Here is an 18,929-nt window from a genome sequence, read left to right on the forward strand (position 1 = left end):
GAGTCTTCTCCAACACCACAGTTCAAAAGCATCAATTCTTCGGCGCTCAGCCTTCTTCACAGTCCAACTCTCACATCCATACATGACCACAGGAAAAACCATAGCCTTGACTAGACAGACCTTAGTGGGCAAAGTAATGTCTCTGCTTTTGAATATGCTATCTAGGTTGGTCATAACTTTCCTTCCAAGGAGTAAGCGTCTTTTAATTTCATGGCTGCAGTCACCATCTGCAGTGATTTTGGAGCCCCCAAAAATAAAGTCTGCCACTCTTTCCACTGTTTTCCCATCTATTTCCCATAAAGTGATGGGACTGGATGCCATGATCTTCGTTTTCTGAATGTTGAGCTTTAAGCCAACTTTTTCACTCTCCACTAAATGCTACCTATTTTTATTTTTGGCCTTGCCAAACAGAAGTCAAGGTCTATAGAATTCATTTATTCAATAAGCATTTTGTGAGTGTCTTGTCTAACCAGGCTCACAGAGAGGGGCAAAGCTCAGTGAGATCCTATACTCTTTTGAAGAAGGAAATAAACCTGCACAGAGCTATTATACAGTACAGAGATCCCCTTGGTAATGGAGAACTCCTGGGGTTTCACAGGCCCTTCACAGTGATTCTCCCATCTCACGACACAGCTCTGAGTAGACCTGTCTCCTCCCCCAACATTCATTTCTATGTTAAAGGATCCTGCTACCTGGCCATGGCTGATGGATATTGACAGCCTGGTTCAAGGATGGGCCTATTAGATACCTTTCTCTTGAGAACATGGGTTTGGAGAAACAAGGAAGACTTGAGGCCAGTCAATCAGCCCTGGTGCCCTAGAGAAGCCCTAGGTTTCTGAGGGCTCAGAGCTTCCTTGATTAAGGCTCTTCATGAGGTCTGCTATTCAAAACCTCCCCCTGGACTGGCGATTCATTTCATATATGATATTATACATGTTTCAATGCCATTCTCCCAAATCATCCCACCCTCTCCCTCCAATTAAAATAAATAAATTTATATATAAAAAAAAAACCTTCCCCCTTTGATTCAGTGAAATGTCTGAAGATATTTCCAATAACTCTCTCTTTTTTCAAAGGCCAGTCAAGACAGATTCTGACATCTGGAACAGATAGAAAGACCTTTAACTGACTCATCAGTGGTGGCAGGGAAGGTTAACAGGAGAAGGAACGTGCAGGAGGCAAGAGGATAGTAAAAGGCTCGGGCTGTTGCCTCCCTCCTAGCCACCAGCTCTGCTCCTGTCCAGGATGCACAGGGTGGACAGCACCCCAAAACTCCCTCATCACTCCCCATCACTCCCCAGACCCCTGATCTGCCTTTGTAATGATAATCCTTCTCAGTAACTCTTGGAGAAGAGTTCTGGTCATGAATTTAAAAGCTCTTTCTGCTGCAAAAATTTTGATAATGGCTTTTCCTTTTTCTCTCAAAACTTGGTGGAAAAAGAACAAAAATACGGGGTGATGATATGATGAAAAAGTGAGCTTTCCTTATTTGTTTTTAGGAATGACAACTGTGGACCCACTTCTGCAATTTACTGTAAGGCTTGGTGGATAGAGGAGATGCTGTGAAATCATATTTCATGAGCTAAGACTACTCAAGAGCAAAAGCCTAAGTTAAAATACTAGCTCAATAGGTCTGTATGGATTTTGGCAAATTCATTAATTTTTCATCAAGCTTCCATTTTCTCCTACGTAAGTGGGAAATGACAATAGTACCAACACATCATTCCTCTTTGGAAAATTCAAATTAGGTAATGTCTGGCTCATAGTAAGCATTCAATACTTGTTACTCCTGCCATTCTAATTAGGTAAAACAACATGAGCTAGCAAATATTCAGCTGCTTTTGACCTACAAAATGGCTTTATAGACTTCTCCTAACCCTACTATTATTTTCTAAAGAGATGCAATAACTGGGACAGAAAGGCAACAAAGGGAATGAGTCCAGAGTGGAATGTGTGTGAGTCTATACCAACTGGAACTGGTGAACCCCATCCTTGAACCTACACATTCTGTGCTTCACTAATGTCATACTTGTGGTCTTCCCTCTCCAGTCTGCTAAAACCTCTCTTTCAGGTCTTAGGAAACACTTTATAACTTGAGACTACAGCACTTCAAAGAGAGTATCTTAGTCTTACCCCCAAAAGAAGAGAGCTCTGGAAGGCAGAGCCACTGCCTGCTTCACAGACTAGGATTCAATGTATTCCCCCTAAACAGATGTTTAACTAATTGTGAACACCTCTGACTATTCACTGAGTTTCACACTTCAGGTCATGATTGACCTGGATGAGGACTCTAACTGTGACTTCAAATACTCTTCTTTTGAAGACATATATCTGAACTCACAAAGAACTTCCACATTGGGGTTTTGGATCACAATTGGATTATTAAGTTTGGAACTGATAAAAAGAGCTTCCTCCATTTATGATGAGACTTCCCTGGTGGCTCAGATGGTAAAGCATCTGCCTGCAATGTGGGAGACCTGGGTTGATCCCTGGGTCAGAAAGATTCCCTGGAGAAGAAAATGGCAACCCACTCCAGTACTCTTGCCTGGAAAAGTCCATGGATGGAGGACCCTGGTAGGCTACAGTCCATGGGGTCGCAAAGAGTCAGACACGACCGAGCGACTTCACTTACATATCAACAAACACATTGTCAGTCAAAAATGTAAGTTGAAAATGCATTTAATACACCTAATATACTGAAGAGCATAGCTTAGCCTGTACTGTGTGCTTAGTTGCTTAGTCATGTTCTACCCTTTGCAACCCATGGATTGTAGCCTACCCAGGCTCCTCTGGCCATGGGGATTCTCCAGTCTAGAATACTAGACTAGGCTACCATGCCCTCCTTCAGGGGATCTTCCCAACCCAGGTCTCCCACATTGCAGGCAGATTCTTTACTGTCTGAACCACCAGTGAAGCCCAAGAATACTGGAGTGGGCAGCCTGACCCTTCTCCAGGGGATCTTCCCAACCCAATAATCAAACCGGGGTCTTCTGCATTGTAGGCAGGCAGATTCTTTACCAGCTGAGCTACCAGAGAAGCTCTCGCTTAGCTTAGCCTATCTTAAACAGGCCCTGGACATTTACATTAGCCTCCAGTTGGGCAAAATCATTTAATACAAGGCCTATTTTACAATAAAATGTTGAACATCTCATGTAATTTATTAGCTACTGTACTGAAAGTGAAAAACAGAATGGAGAATGGTTAAATGGTACAGAATGGTCATACGTGTATCCACTGTTGACCCCTGTGGTAGCCTGGCCAACTAGGAGCTGTGTCTACTGCTGCCCAACACCCTGATACATTATTTGACTGCGTATCACCAGCCCAGGAAAAGACCGAACCGAAGTAAAATTTCCACTGAATATGCGGCCCACTTCACATCATTGTAAAGTTGAAAAATCATTAATAGCCTTTCCATACCTTCTTCTGCAGAGAAAACTGTTGTCACTGGGCTAAACGGTCCTTCACCTTTGTTATTATACACACCCACTTTAACTTCATACAGTGAAAATGGCAGGATGCTTTCATTCCTAAAGACGTATCTTGGGGTATCAGGAGATGTGACCACTGTCTGGATCCAGTTGGTTACTCCAAGAGGGCGGAAAGCAACAACATACCCAAAACCTTCACCATTCTGTAGTTCTTCAGGGACTGGCTATAAAGGGAAGACATATTAAATCACACTTTCACATGAGGGCTAGGCAAAAATAAATTCAGCTATAATGCAGAGTCTTTTCTAAAAGTCATCAAATAATAATCTTCATTGTATGAAGTGGCTGGATTAAGAAAGGAGAAAAGGGACAGGGAGACAGTGAGCTGCTTTAAAATAGACATATGCCACTCTTTCATAGCCATCTAGATAACTAACTAGAATTTTCCAAAATAATTTAGATTTTTGAGCATCCTGTAGTCCCAATCTGAGTTCTGAGTAATAAAGATATACTTTCAGTTGAAATACTGCATCTCTAAATTAAATAAAAATCATCTCCTCCCTAATGTTGATCTTACAGAAAAAATTATATATGGACATGATAATTCAGTGCAAGAGTAAAACTTTAAAAAAGAAAGTAAAAACAAGGTTTTAAACTCAAAGCTGTATTTGCATCATGTCAAAAATTTCTATTGATACTCCATGATCTCTTGACTTCTTATTTCTCCATCAACATCTTCAGAAAATAAAGACAACTTTAGAGCCTTCTGGCTTTGTTAGTTAGCATTTTTCCTAATTATGACATAAAGCAAGGGCTGAGAGGATGGCCAGAAAGCAGCATTGCCTAGAGCAGTGGCGTGTGCATCATCAGTGGGGGAACAGCTCCAGAGTCAACAGTCAAGACTTGACTCATCCCCAGCCAGATGACCTTGGGCAAATTATTTAGTATCTCTATGCCTTAGTGTTTTTAACCTAAAAAAAAAAAAAAAAAAGTGAGGATAAAATGAAAAAAAAAAGTTAAATGCAAAATGCTAGGAACAGAAAATAACACAAAGTGAACATTAAAACATATGAGCCACTATTAATAGTTCTAACACCATCAATAGCACCACCAGCATCATCCTGGAAGCCATGGCTGTGGGAAGACCATCACCCTAAGGGGGCAGACGCTGCCCAGACACTTACATCCCAGGTAATCACCAGTTCAGACCGGCTCCCACCTCCTCCACTGACTTCTGAAGGAGGAACTTCTGGCACTACACAGGTTAGAGAGAAGAAATGAAACCCTACTCACATTTGGTAATATTTATCTGAAGGAAGACTCAACATTGTTTACTTTTAATCTGAATAATTCTACAATTGGCATATTACGTGTGTGTGCATGCACATATATACATGCAATATGTATGTGTGTATATCTAAATAGATTTATCTTTTGGGGAGATAATCACATGATTTACATTTGCATAAAATTAGTAAAGACTCAAATATTTCAAACAGTAAGAAAAAATTACTCAGTATGAAGGTTAATAAAATGAGAAAAAGCGTTTCATGAGGGATTATGATAAATCAATCCAGCATGGAAATTTTTTTCTGCAAGTGTCAAAGTTACTTCTTTTTAATTGAAATATAGTTGGTTAACAATGTTTTAGGTATACAGCAAAGTGATTCAGTTATAGACATATATACATACATATGTACACACATATATATATATTTTCAGATTCTTTTCCCTTATAGTTATCGCAAGATATTGAATACAGTTCCCTGTATACAGTAGGTCATTGTTGCTTATCTATTTTATATATAGTAGTGGGTATCTGTTAATCCCAAATTGCTAATTTATTCTGCCCCTTTCCTTCTCCCTTAGGGAACATTTCTTTTCTATGTCTGTGAATCTATTTCTGTTTTATAAATCAGTTCATTTGTACCATATTTTTAGAGTCCACATATAAGTAATATCATATGATAATTTGCCTTTCTTTCTGCCTTAATTTTACTTGGTATGATAATCTCTAGGCCTATCCATGTAAGCATGAACATTTAGCTTGTGACTACTCTAAGCAAAGATAGAGTTCTCAGAACACCGGCTTTATATAAAAATGACTCACATTGAAATCTTCAAATCCTGTTCTTTTATGAATCTCACACAGGCATTAGATTTCTCACTAACAGAAATTTACGTTTTATAAATCTCACGACACACCTAGAGCATAAGATACCTAAAGGTAGGTCCTTGTTGTGTTCACAACTGTACCCACTGTACCTAGAAAGTGCTCAGCACACAGCAGATACTTTCTAACCATATTTCTGTGAATAAATGAACAGAGTCTCAAGATGGATGTGACTCCCCAGTTTCTCATAATCCCAGGCACAAACATTCTATGCATTGTCCTAAGTGGAAAAGCATCATTAAAATTACTCAAATATATTCCGTGACTTCCATCTTGGCTTTGTTCCAAAGTGATACATCGGCTGTATTTCAAACATAATTTTAGTCTTAACACTACAGATTCTGAAAAGGAAAGTCTTAAATCCTGTCTGATGCCTCAATAACGTGATACCATACAAACTTTCTGTTCTGCGGTTTCAATGTTAGGCTGTTTTTAGCATTACCAAGGGGTCTTATGGTTAATATTAATAGTTACCCCTCATGAAAATTTTAAAAATAATTCTCTCTTAATTTAATACTCAAGGAGCCAAAATGTACCTATTCATCAATCACTTAAGCTCATTCACTGAGCTTGGAGGGCAGAATGAAATTTCCTAGCAGCTGATCTCCCAAAAGTCATTATCCTACCAATTTGTCAATGCTTGTTATAAATGAAAACAGCACTTCCCCTGTTAACAGGGTGACGATCTCAGATAGTAATTATAACCTTAAGTGACAAAAACATAGTCACTCTACATGCCCTAATGAAGGCTGGCGCTGGACTGAACTCTTGCAAATGTCACACTACATCAGATTCACTTGCACGTGTGTCTTTTGACAAACGCCATATGGCCAGTTTGCCGTGAGATAGGTCAGATAATTGCAACGAGGCATTACTGAGGCTGAACCCCTGCTGGCCTGGGGATCAAGGGCAAGAGAAGTGGAAACACACACCGAGGAAGACCTATGAAGCCAAGACTCAGAAAACAAAAACACTAACCTGCCTCTTCAGTTCTTACTTTTTCTGAGGGTAAACTGGGTTCTCCACCTCCGATTTTGTTACTGGCTACAACCCGAAATTCGTACTCCACCCATGGATTTAACTCGACTACCGTAGCTGTGTGTGTTTTCCCATCAATGACCTCAGGCACTACAAAGGAATATTTCAGAGAGGTAAACATTTGCGCATCTCAGGGTTGATCTGAAATCCATTCATTTGTACCAGTGGCATCTGCCTCACCCCCTTTACCTGTTGTGGCCGTTTGCCAACCCACGGAGAAGGGAGTCCTCGCCTGGACAGAATAGGCTATAACTGGGCTGTGGTTGTCTGTACCTTCTTTCCAAGAGAGCTGGGCTGTTGTGTCTGTAATTTCATCTACCTTCACACTCTCTGGTGGCCCAGGTGAACCTATGGAAGGCAAAAATGCAAAGAACAGTTCAGTTCAGTCACTCAGCCACGTCTGACTCTAGTTAGCAATTCCATAAACCAAAGTGAAGAACCTGCCTCCTGACACATGACACCTCATGACACTCCAGTGGATCCTGATTTCAAAAGCACTTATGGAAAAAGGAAATTTCCCTAGCAATAAAACAACCATTTTCTTTCTTTTGCATTCCTGTTGTTAGATATTTAATCTGGATTTGGAGCCATGAATTGCAAAGGCATAATACTCCACGACTGCAAACGACATCTGCTTTTTTGAGTCCTCTGTTTGGCAGGATTCCTGTGCCTTTCCAAATTCAATAACCTTCACTTTTGTGTGAAGCCTTTTTTTTTTTTTTTAACCTCCTGGGACATCTCTGTAGTTTCCAGTTTGTTATCTAGAGCTGTTTTATTCTACAATGCACTCTGGGTCATTTTTCAGCCCAGTAGCAAATCAGTACTTTGGACAGTAGCTCAGATTGGCAAATTTTCTCAGGCATTCTGGATGATCCTGGTTTTTTGGAAGTACACACACATACACTCTATCACTATTCTCTTTCACATTAAACACCATCACTGAATTAATGACATGTTCAAAAACACATCAGCTTGGCAGCAGCTGTGGAATGCTTATTACTGTGAGAGCTACTGGAATGACAGAATTGAGATTTTTATTTCTTTGAATTAGCATCAGTCCTCATTGGTACATCTTCTGGTCTGTTTGGGTGGGGTGGGGATCAAATCAATATTATATTTGCATGCTCATATTGCTATCTCTGGAGGAGGAAATGGCAACCCACTCCAGTATTCTTGCTTAGAGAATCTTGTGGACAGAGGAGCCTGGTGGGCTGCCATCCATAGGGTTGCATAGAGTTGGACACGACTGAAGCGACTTAGCATAGCATTGCTATCTCATCATGGTTTTTTCTTCAGCAAGGAAGGCTCAGTTAACATGTTTAAAAACAAAACAAAACAAAACACTGAGCCATTAATGCTTACCTCTTACTATGAGGTCAGCGGCAGATGAAACGCTGTCCACCCCTGTCTGCACCATACAAACATATTTTCCACTGTGCTTCAACTGAATGTTTCTGATCATTAAATCACCTGATGAACTCTGTTGGAAAACACAGGTAATGAACATATTATTATTCAGAAAACACAGAGAACCTTAAAGGCCATATTCAACAACACCATTGGGACAAAACCCTATTTAGAGAGAAGACCTAGGTGGTTACAAAACAGAAGATTGCTCCAATGGAAAGTATGGAAATAAAAACTAGCTTAAAACCATACATGACTACAGACATAGGTTTCTGTAGCTAAATAAATGACAAGCTTTCCCCTGAGCATTTATGGTTTCACAGATAAATAAGGGCAGAGATTACAGTCTCAGAGTCTATTTACTTCCACTAGGGTGACACTTCTTTTTATATCCACTGCTCGGTACCAGCTCAACTCTTTTCTCTTGTTCCAGCCTCTCTGCAATGATCTGCCTGAGAAGAAGAGGGAAGCATTTAGGTATCTGGTGGGAGATAAACGGTTGAGACACTTTTCTGAGCTCTTTGAAGCTTAAAAAGCGTAATGCTGTTTAATTCTTTTGCTACAGAATTTAGGGACAGTCAGTATGAACCCCTCAGTAAGAAGAAATTAAACACTTTAAACCAAAAAATAATAGCTGCCCATAAAGACACTGGCTGGCGTTTCCCAGTGTCAATTAATGAAGCAAATGTATTACTAAAAGCTCAACTTCAAATAGTCTTCATTTTAAAAGAATGTAAAATCATGTTCATAAAATGACTAACTGCAGGCCAGTTTCATGCATTAGTAAAAGTATGGATTGAAATAAAATGATTTGGAAAGCAAAGCCTTTTGAAAAGGATCACTTACTCGGAAAATCTCTAAACTGTACAGGTAAGGAAGCGATGAGTGGTTTGTCTTATACATTAAAAGGATAATTTTACTTTTGGGTTTCCCTAGTATTTGTTGAAAGATGGATTCCACTATCTTGTTTTTAGGTAATTTCCCAGATCTTCTCTAGGGTGATTTCTTAAATATTGCTTCAAATCCTTAGGACTCTTAATGGTCTATACATTCTCTGATGGTTTGGACAGTATGGCTTTAGCATGATTTTCTTGAGTACTGGGAATAGACAGATGTGAGGTGATTGATGGCTGTAATTAAATAATAATCCAGAAACTGTTAAGTTTGCACATTTTACTTTCATCAAGTTAAACTTTTTCCTTTCTCTCTCTCTCTCATTCTCCTCAGGGTTATTTAGAAATTTATCCCTAGGACAAAACCTTCAATGCTTGCTGACCTTTAGAAACTCTCAGGTTTTATGAGCTCCATATCCTCACAGGAGGTTGATTATCATTTCTATAGAAATCTCTTCTTTTCAGTGAAGTAAGAACTGTTAAACGATTAAATTCCATTAAGGCATTAGGGTAAGCAGTTATTATTTCCTGTGTTTATCTGCTTATTTTGAAAGCAGTTGGGTAAAAAGGGGCTGAAAGCAGGATTTTCTTTATGTCCGTAGATTCATGAATACAGTTTCTAGGCATATAAGCTGGTTTTGTTTCCTGAAGAAGTTAAAAAAAAAAAAAAAAGACTGAAGCTGGGTTTGTCATTTCTGTTCATTTCAGTATTGATGGGTGAAGAGAGACAGAGCTTAGCTAGTTTATGTAATACCCAAACCATCTTCCTGAAGAAATATAGCTAGGCTCACGATCAAGAGAAATATAGCTTTTACTTATTTTTTACACTGAGAGTGAAAACAGAAGCAATGAACATGCAGACAAGGAACAATTTTTTTCTTTCAGAACCAACATGAAGTTGAGTGGATGAATATATTTATGAAACATAAAATGCAACAAAAACTAAGAAGGATCCTGTCCTTAATTTTTGTCTTTCTCAGTAGACTAAATTTATATTATTCCTCTTTTAGCACTTTTTCTCTCTCACCTTATTTGTTGTCTTTTAGTGAAGCAGTTAAAGAGTCAGTTCAGTTCAGTTCAGTTCAGTCGCTCAGTTGTATTCAACTCTTTGCGACCCCATGAATCGCAGCACGCCAGGCCTCCCTGTCCATCACCATCTCCTGGAGTTCACTCAGGCTCACGTCCATCGAGTTGGTGATGCCATCCAGCCATCTCATCCTCTCTGGTTCCCTTTTCCTCCTGCCCCCAGTCCCTCCTAGCATCAAAGTCTTTTCCAATGAGTCAACTCTTGGCATGAGGTGGCCAAAGTACTGGAGTTTCAGCTTTAGCATCATACTGATCTTAACAAAATTTCATTAAATGCTTGCCATATATGATTCACTTGAGGTTAGGGAAGTGCCTTATATGTAACCTCTGCTCTCTAAGATAGAAATCTAAGTCACGGTTTTATGTGTGTGTATGTATGAAAAAAGTTACGTTTACAAATTTATGGAAGTTTATTTAATAAAGGTTCAATAAATCGCATGGCACATACCATATATACACAACCTCAGAATGAAAAAGGAAAGAAATTTCCAGTCCCACCGAGGATGTGGAGCAACCGGAACTCTTATTATTACTTATGGGAGTGCATACTGGTGCAATTACTCTGGAACTCTGTTTAGAAATATCTACTAAGGCAGGATATAAGCATAATCTACAATCCGGCAGTTTCACCCCTATTACATACTTTACAGATATGTGTGCATATGCTCACCAAAGACGTTTATAAGAATGTCTGTGGTAGTACTAACCGTAATAGCTAAAGGATGAAAACAATCTAACGTCCATCACAATAAAGCAGCTTAATAAGCAGTGAAATATTCATTTAACGAAATACTAATAGACCATGAAAATCAATGAACTATAACTACACAGATAATGCACAGCCAAGTCTCAACATAAATAAAAGATATAAATCAGATAGAAAAGAGTAAAATGATACTGACCTATCATATTATAAATCTGGGTTGTGACTATCTTTGGTGGGATATTTAGTACTGCAATGAAGCAATCACTAGGACTTCTGGAATAGGGGTTCCATTGCTTCTGGATTTCACTGTTATTTACCTGAATGGGTTCATTTTGTGAAAATGGCTATACATTTATAGCTTGTGTATTTGGGGGGAGAACATAATAGCTCTCAAGATGCAGTTATTGTAATGTGTAACTATGGTTCTAAAAACACCACTGTAAACAGGACCATAGTTGAAATGGTCAAAAAACATGGCTGCAATTCTAAACTTCTATTTCTTTCACAAGAATAAAATGCTTAATAATAAGAAAAATACTATTAATTAGACCATTTGATACTTTCTTATTAAAATGAAAATGACTATTCCCAGACATTAAAAAAAAAGATAAAAAAGGACAAGGGAATTCCAAAAGGAAGTTTCACTTTGAACAAATCAATCTTGTCCTCATTAATTTTCACTGTCAATGGTTAAAATACATGCAATTAATTACTGATTACAATAAAGATAATAGGAGAAGAGTGTCAAAAAAATCCAAGTAGACTTAGTCTATTTGTAGTATAATAGCACTTGACAGATTATTTTGCAATATAGTCATCAGTAAAATTACATTTATTATTTAGAAATATTTAGAAACAAGCTTGTAATCCCTTGAGTGTAAACATAATTCACATAAAGAAACTTACAAACATTAATACTCTTTGAATAAATTCTTAGGAGCACAATAACTCTTTGAATAAAAATAGCTTCTACTTCAGTATCTCTTAAATTAGTGTTTTAGTCTTTCTTTCTACAGTTTTCCTAAATTCTCCTTCCCCCCACCTCAAATAGAATGGACTAGAATGAGAACAACACAGAAGCAAATCTTCATTTCCCTATCCCTATTTCCCTTGAAACATTGCCCTCAAACTGCAGCAGTATAATTTCAGTCTTTCAGAAAGCAAGTCCTTTTTCTACGCTGCTGATCATAGCATTACTTGAAAATGGAGCTTTTCAGTAATAGACGAGCCCTGTTCCTATAGGTTAAACAGGGTTTTAAGATGAGGGAGACATTTCCCTAAGTCACAAGAATTTTAGCTCTTTCTAAAAAGCACTATCTTTTTAAATATGATCATTGATTCAAAACATATTTATTAAACAATGGCTATACTTTAGTCACTGGGGATACAATGGTGAGGGAAAAAAAAAAAACAAAACAGTCCTTATGTTCATGGAGCTTACAGCTGAAAGATGGCCATTAGTCAAACGACTACTACAAATCAATGTAAAAGTACAGTGTAATGCAAGGTGAAAGTATGCAGACAAATCTATGAGTTTCTGGAGTCTCAATATATTGATAGTTAATATCTGCAATAGGAACAGAAGCTATCCAGCAAAAGAGGGTTAGAAAAAATGGTCTATAAAAGAGACTTACACATATGCAGAGACTCTAAGACAGGTGAGAAAATAGTCTACTTTGAGAGTGCTAGGGGTAGGGTATGTCAGGGGGATAATCAATTTACAAATCCAAATGAATAAGCCTCCCCCACTACCAAAAGCTCCATTTAATTTTGCTGTAGCTGATTTCAGGGTCATACTCATGTCTTAATGACAGTACATTTTTTATTATACTTGAAAAAACTCAAAGAGCTTTGCTATGTAATTAATAATTACTTATCTAATTATTTGTTCATCTAATTACATAGATTTCTCCAAGTAAAGATCATATTTACAGAATATGTTACATGTATAAACAGTAAATGGATTTATAAGCCAAATCACCTTTGAAGTAAATGCTAAGGAAAAGTCCAGAGGGCATGAGATGAATTAGAAGAGAAGTTTGTTAATTTTCCCATGTATTTTCTTAGGTGATGATGGTAATGAAATTTCTGATATAATTTAAAAACCACTCTGTATTGAAAGAAAAACACTACATAATAACCCACACCAGGTGAAGATAAGGAAGCAGACAGCTCATCACTAAATACAGGTAAGCTCAAAGTACACTGCGAGATATACAGCATGCTAAAAGTCAAAGTATAAAATAAACCTGGAACTTGGAAAACCTCTTGAACCCTGCAAATATAACATGAACTTTCAATAAAACAAATTTTCAGCAAAAACTAATTCCCTAGTAAGCACTCTTGATATAAATGCTGCTGCTAGGCTGCCAAGAAGCATAATTTGCCAGTTTAAGCGGGAAAAAAGGTACTTTGAAAACAATTTGGAAGGCAAGGTAGAATAGAATTTCTTCTCTTTTTAAAATCACTTTTACACAGCCTATTATTGTACAGACTCCAATATTAATCATTCATCCCAGCAACTGGGTTGTCTTCCAAGCCCTGACATTGCATGTGAATCATACACAGGAACCTTGCAACAGTGTAACCAATAGCTTACTTCTGAAACCTGAGTGGTGGTTTTATCTGTGAAGGGCCTTGACGGAATTGGTAGCAGATGTGAGTAACCTTTGTATTTCTGACCAACCAAATTAAGTCCCCCCAGTTCAGTTCAGTTCAGTCGCTCAGTTCAGTCGCTCAGTTCAGTCGCTCAGTCGTGTCCGGCTCTTTGCGACCCCATGAATCACAGCACGCCAGGCCTCCCTGTCCATCACCAACACCTGGAGTTCACTCAGACTCACGTCCATTGAGTCAGTGATGCCATCCAGCCATCTCACTCTCTGTCGTCCCCTTCTCCTCCTGCCCCCAATCCCTCCCAGCATCAGAGTCTTTTCCAATGAGTCAACTCTTCGCATGAGGTGGCCAAAGTACTGGAGTTTCAGCTTTAGCATCATTCCTTCCAAAGAAATCCCAGGGCTGATCTCCTTCAGAATGGACTGGTTGGATCTCCTTGCAGTCCAAGGGACTCTCAAGAGTCTTCTCCAACACCACAGTTCAAAAGTATCAGTTCTTCGGCACTCAGCTTTCTTCACAGTCCAACTCTCACATCCATACATGGCTACTGGAAAAACCATAGTCTTGACTAGACGGACCTTAGTCGGCAAAGTAGTATCTCTGTTTTTGAATATGCTGTCTAGGTTGGTCATAACTTTTCTTCCAAGGAGTAAGCGTCTTTTAATTTCATGGCTGCAGTCACCATCTGCAGTGATTTTGGAGCCCCCCAAAATAAAGTCTGCCACTCTTTCCACTGTTTCCCCATCTATTTCCCACACAGCCCAAATGGCTGTGACACAGCTACCTGTTTTACAGATGGACACAGCTCACCCAAGGAACAGAAATAACTGGCAACCACTGAAAGATGAAGATAGGCCCTAACACTAGAAATAGTATTAGTTTATCTGATTCATTAATAGTTTCGTCTGAAACTTTGATGCCAAGCTATCTATAGGTGTCATACTTAGGGCAGTAATAAGCAATTGGTTTGCATCAAAAATCTTTTCAGTTTCTTTGGGACCAATAGACTGGAATAAATGATGCTTTATAGATTCAAAGTATATCTGATAGACACAGTGCCTGAAGAGCTATGGATGGAAGCTCATGACATTGTACTGGAGGTAGTGATTAAGACCATCCTCAAGAAAAATAAATGCAAAAAAGCAAAATGGTTGTCTGAGGAGGCCTTACAAATAGCCATGAAAAGAGGAGAAGCAAAAGGCAAAGGAGAAAAGGAAAGATATGCCCATCTGAATGCAGAGTTCCAACCAACAGCAAGGAGAGATAAGAAAGCCTTCCTCAGTGATCAATGCAAAGAAATGGAGGAAAACAATAGAATGGGAAAGACTAGAGATCTCTTCATGAAAATTAGAGATACCAAAGGAACTTTTCAAGCAAAGATGGGCTCAATAAAGGACAGAAATGGTATGGACCTAACAGAAGCAGAACATATTAAGAAGAGGTGGCAAGAATACACAGAAGAACAGTACTAAAAAGGTCTTCATGACCCAGATAATCACGATGGTGTGATCATTCACCTAGAGTCGGACTTAGAATATGAAGTCAAGTGGGGCTTAGGAAGCATCACTACGAACAAAGCTAGTGGAGGTGATGGAATTCCAGGTGAGCTATTTCAAATCCTAAAAGATGATGCTGTGAAAGTGCAGCACTCAATATGCCAGTAAATCTGGAAAATTCAGCAGTGGCCACAGGCCTGCAAAAGATCAGTTTTCATTCCAATCCCAAAGAAAGGCAATGCCAAAGAATCCTCAAACTATGCACAACTGCACTCATCTCACACACTAACAAAGTAATGCTCAAAATTTTCCAAGCCAGGCTTCAACAGTACGTAAACTGTGAACTCCCAGATGTTCAAGCTGGATTTAGAAAAGGCAAAAGAACCAGAGGTCAAATTGCCAACATCTGTTGGGACATTGAAAAACCAATAGAGTTCCAGAAAAACATCTATTTCTGCTTTATTGACTATACCAAAGCCGTTGACTGTGTGGATCAAAACAAACTGTGGAAAATTCTTAATGAAATGGGAATACCAGACTATCTTATCTGCCTCCTGAGAAACCTGGATGCAGGTCAAGAAGCAACAGTTAGAACTGGGCATGGGAAAACAGACTGGTTCCAAATTTGAAAGAAGTATGTCAAGGCTGTATATTGTGACCCTGCTTATTTAACTTATATGCAGAGCACATCATGAGAAATGTTGGACTGGATGAAGCGCAAGCTGGAATCAAGACTGCCAGAAGAAATATCAATAACCTCAGACACGCAGATGACACCACCCTATGGCAGAAAGTGAAGAAGAACTATAGAGCCTCTTGATGAAAGTGAAAGAGGAGAGTGAAAAAGGTGGCTGAAAAGCCAGCATTCAGAAAACTAAGATCATGGCATCTGGTCCCATCACTTCATTGCAAATAAATGGGGAAACAGTGGAAACATTGACAGACTGGGTTCCAAAATCAGTGCAGATGGTGACTGCAGCCATGAAATTAAAAGATGCTTGCTCCTTGGAAGAAAAGTTATGACCAACCTAGACAACATATTAAAAAGTAGAGACATTATTTTGGCAACAATGGTCTATCTAGTCAAAATTATGTTTTTCCAATAGTCATCCATGGATGTGAGAGCTGGACTACAAAGAAAGCTGAGCACCATAGAATTGATACTTTTGAACTATGGTGTTGGAGAAGACTCTTGAGAGTCCCTTGGACTGCAAATAGATCAACCAGTCCATCCTAAAGGAAATCAGTCCTGAATATTCATTGGAGGGATTGATGTTGAAGCTGAAATTCCAGTACTTTGGCCACGACCACCTGATGCAAAGAACTGACTCATTTGAAAAGACCCTGATGCTGGGAAAGATTGAAGGAGAGAGGAGAAAGGGATGAGAGAGGATGAGATGGTTGGATGGCATCACCAACTCAATGGACATGAGTTTGACTAAACCCAAAAGTAAACTTTTGAGTATAAGTTTGGTGATAGACAGAGAGGCCTGGCATGCTGCAGTCCATGGGGAAACAAAGAGTTGGACACAACTGACCGACTGAACTGAACTGATCCTTTACAGGATTTAGATATCAGCTTCTCCTATCATAACTATTGTGAGAGCAACATACAGAAGATAAAAGCTTGGTCAAATACCCTTCAGATACATATTTAATTGTATCCAATACACAAGTTACTTTAGAGGTATCAGCTTCTATTTCAACATCAAGCTCATATTAACGACCTGGGGATTTTTTTCTTTTTTCTGGTCAGGGTAGTGTTCATGGAGTATCTTACTGGAAGCTGGTGATCTCACAATCCCTAGTGTCTGTTCTCAAAGCGATTGTTCCCTCAATGCTTCCTAAACTTCAGTCATTAGAAGGACACCTCTGCATTTTTGGTAAGCCACATCTCAGGACAAAATGCTCTATTATTTACTTAATTTTTTCCTTAAACTATTTAACTTTCTTAAACTTAAATTATATAGAAGTCAACACAGACATATGTACTTTTATCTAACATGGAACACTGCTGACCAAAATCATAGTTAACTGATAAAATGCAAAGGGTAGAAAATGGAAAATAACACAAACAGACATGGTCCACAATAATAGAAATGGACACTAGATGTACATTTTCGAAGTCTCTGAGAATGTGACCTTTGCTCTTTTAATTAAAAAGGCAGATTAACAAGAATTGGAAAATCATTCGTGACAAACCTAACACCATACTGAATTACTCTCATTGATTTAACCTAAATGATTGAAACAAAATTGAAAATAGCATGGATCTTACTCTGCTTTGTTTAATGTTGCCTATTGGGTAGCTTATCTGTGCTTTGCAAAACACTTGGCTACTCAGATCATTAAGCCAGTAGTTCTCAACACTGGTCATACAATAAATTCACCTGGACAGTCTTTATAAACATACCAGAACTCATGAAGCTATCCCAGAACAGTTAAATCAGGATGGATGAGAAATGGAGAGCTTTTAGCTAATTCTAATGATCAGCTAGTATCAAAACTCATTAAACTCCTGAGATTTCATATTCTTCATCTTCACTCCTCCTGGAACTAAAAGGCTCAAGACAGTCACCAACATCTTCTCCCTAGGTTTAAAGCTCTACAGTCAATAAATGCATAAAATAATCATCAAGTTAGGTTGTTTACTGCTGGATTTATAAGCAGAGGTAAGTACTAAGGTACGTATTTTCATTCTGGAGGATGGGTGAGAAAGTAATATTTGTGAAACAGGTACCATACGTCAAGCACGAGGCTCATTTCCTTAACATTCGATTGCACTGATGTACTTGTCGTCATTTTAAAAACAATAGTCATTGAAACAATTCAACACAGGGATAGGTTTCTACAGAAACAGTTAGTCAATATGAGTCACCCTAAGATTACTCTGAACTGATGTGACAATTCTGACAAAGAATGAAGGTGTTTCAAGTCACAATACCTAAGAGCATATCTTGAGTAGCAATCACATCTCACAGAGCAAATGTCTTTTTTCTTTTTGTTGTTTTTACCCTGATATGAGAGGTTTAAAATATACTCGGAGTAGATCTGTCCCTTGTAGAATTATAAAGTTAGCACATAAAAAATGAAATCCACTGATACAAAGGTACAAAAAGCCACTGTTTCATGGAAACTTGAGCAAGCAATTTATGCCAAATATCTTGCGTTCACTTCCTAGTTCCAATTACTTTTGGTGTGTAATAAATTACTCCCCAAATTTAGTGGCTTAAAAAGATGATGGTCATTTACACCACTCAACAATGTGTAATCTGAGCAGAGATCATCAGCTCATCTCAGCTGTAAACCTCATCAGCTGGGGCAGCTTGAATGGGGACAGGCAGACCAGCTTACATGACTGTTGAGTGGTGTTAGCTAGTGAGTGGAAGCCCAGCCATGCTCTTAAGGTAGACCTCTCTGTCTACCTGTTTGTACTTCCTCATATTATGCTGCCTGGATTCCAAGCAAAACTGTACCAATACAACAAGGTGGAAGTACATGTGTTTTTATGAGCTAGCCTCAGCTATCACAGAGTTTCACTCCTATTTTTTCTTTATCGGTTAAGGCAGCCACAAAGGTCTACCTGGGTTTAAGAGGAGAGGCATTCATTTCACCACTTGATGAGAAACAGTGTCAAAGTCTTAGTGAAAGAAGAACAAGTTGGGCAACGTGTGCTTGTGCAGCCATTTTTGGAAAACACCATGAGCCACATCCCTTCAGATCCATTCTGTAGCTGCCATACTGCCTCTTTGGATGGTAGGTGACCTACAAAGACTATACAAAATGGTCCTCTTACTTTCTGTCTTTTCCTTGGCTTCCTCCCATCAGCAGTTCTGAGAGAGGGAGAATGGTGAGTTTGTAGTCTTTGTTTATCAAAATTCATCCTTGCAGGGTTGTTTTAAGCTGACTGTGCCAAGAAACCAAAATAGATGTAAAAACTCCAACAACCCTGATCTAGATGTCCTTTCATGTCAGTAGCCTGTGTGATAAGCCAGAGAAAAGATACCCACAGTCAGAGAATAAAATTATACTCTCTCCTAGGAGAGTTGTTCACAAAGTGATCATGCTAGCTTTATTACGACTTCA

At 38.7% G+C, this 18,929-nt stretch overlaps 1 protein-coding gene across 1 annotated transcript in view; it reads right to left on the reverse strand.

The window, feature by feature from the left end:
- CNTN3 (contactin 3) overlaps window positions 1-18,929 on the reverse strand; it is a 286,007-nt gene that overhangs the window by 36,923 nt on the left and 230,155 nt on the right. Inside the window, exons 13-17 of the mRNA XM_052638038.1 lie at window positions 8,005-8,122; window positions 6,832-6,990; window positions 6,583-6,732; window positions 4,616-4,686; window positions 3,421-3,655 (exon numbers count right to left, since the gene is read on the reverse strand). Coding sequence (XP_052493998.1) covers window positions 3,421-3,655; window positions 4,616-4,686; window positions 6,583-6,732; window positions 6,832-6,990; window positions 8,005-8,122 — 733 coding nt within the window. The remainder of the gene's footprint in view (window positions 1-3,420; window positions 3,656-4,615; window positions 4,687-6,582; window positions 6,733-6,831; window positions 6,991-8,004; window positions 8,123-18,929) is intronic.

Source organism: Budorcas taxicolor, chromosome 1, assembly GCF_023091745.1.
Source record: "Budorcas taxicolor isolate Tak-1 chromosome 1, Takin1.1, whole genome shotgun sequence".
NCBI classification, from domain to species: domain Eukaryota; kingdom Metazoa; phylum Chordata; class Mammalia; order Artiodactyla; family Bovidae; genus Budorcas; species Budorcas taxicolor.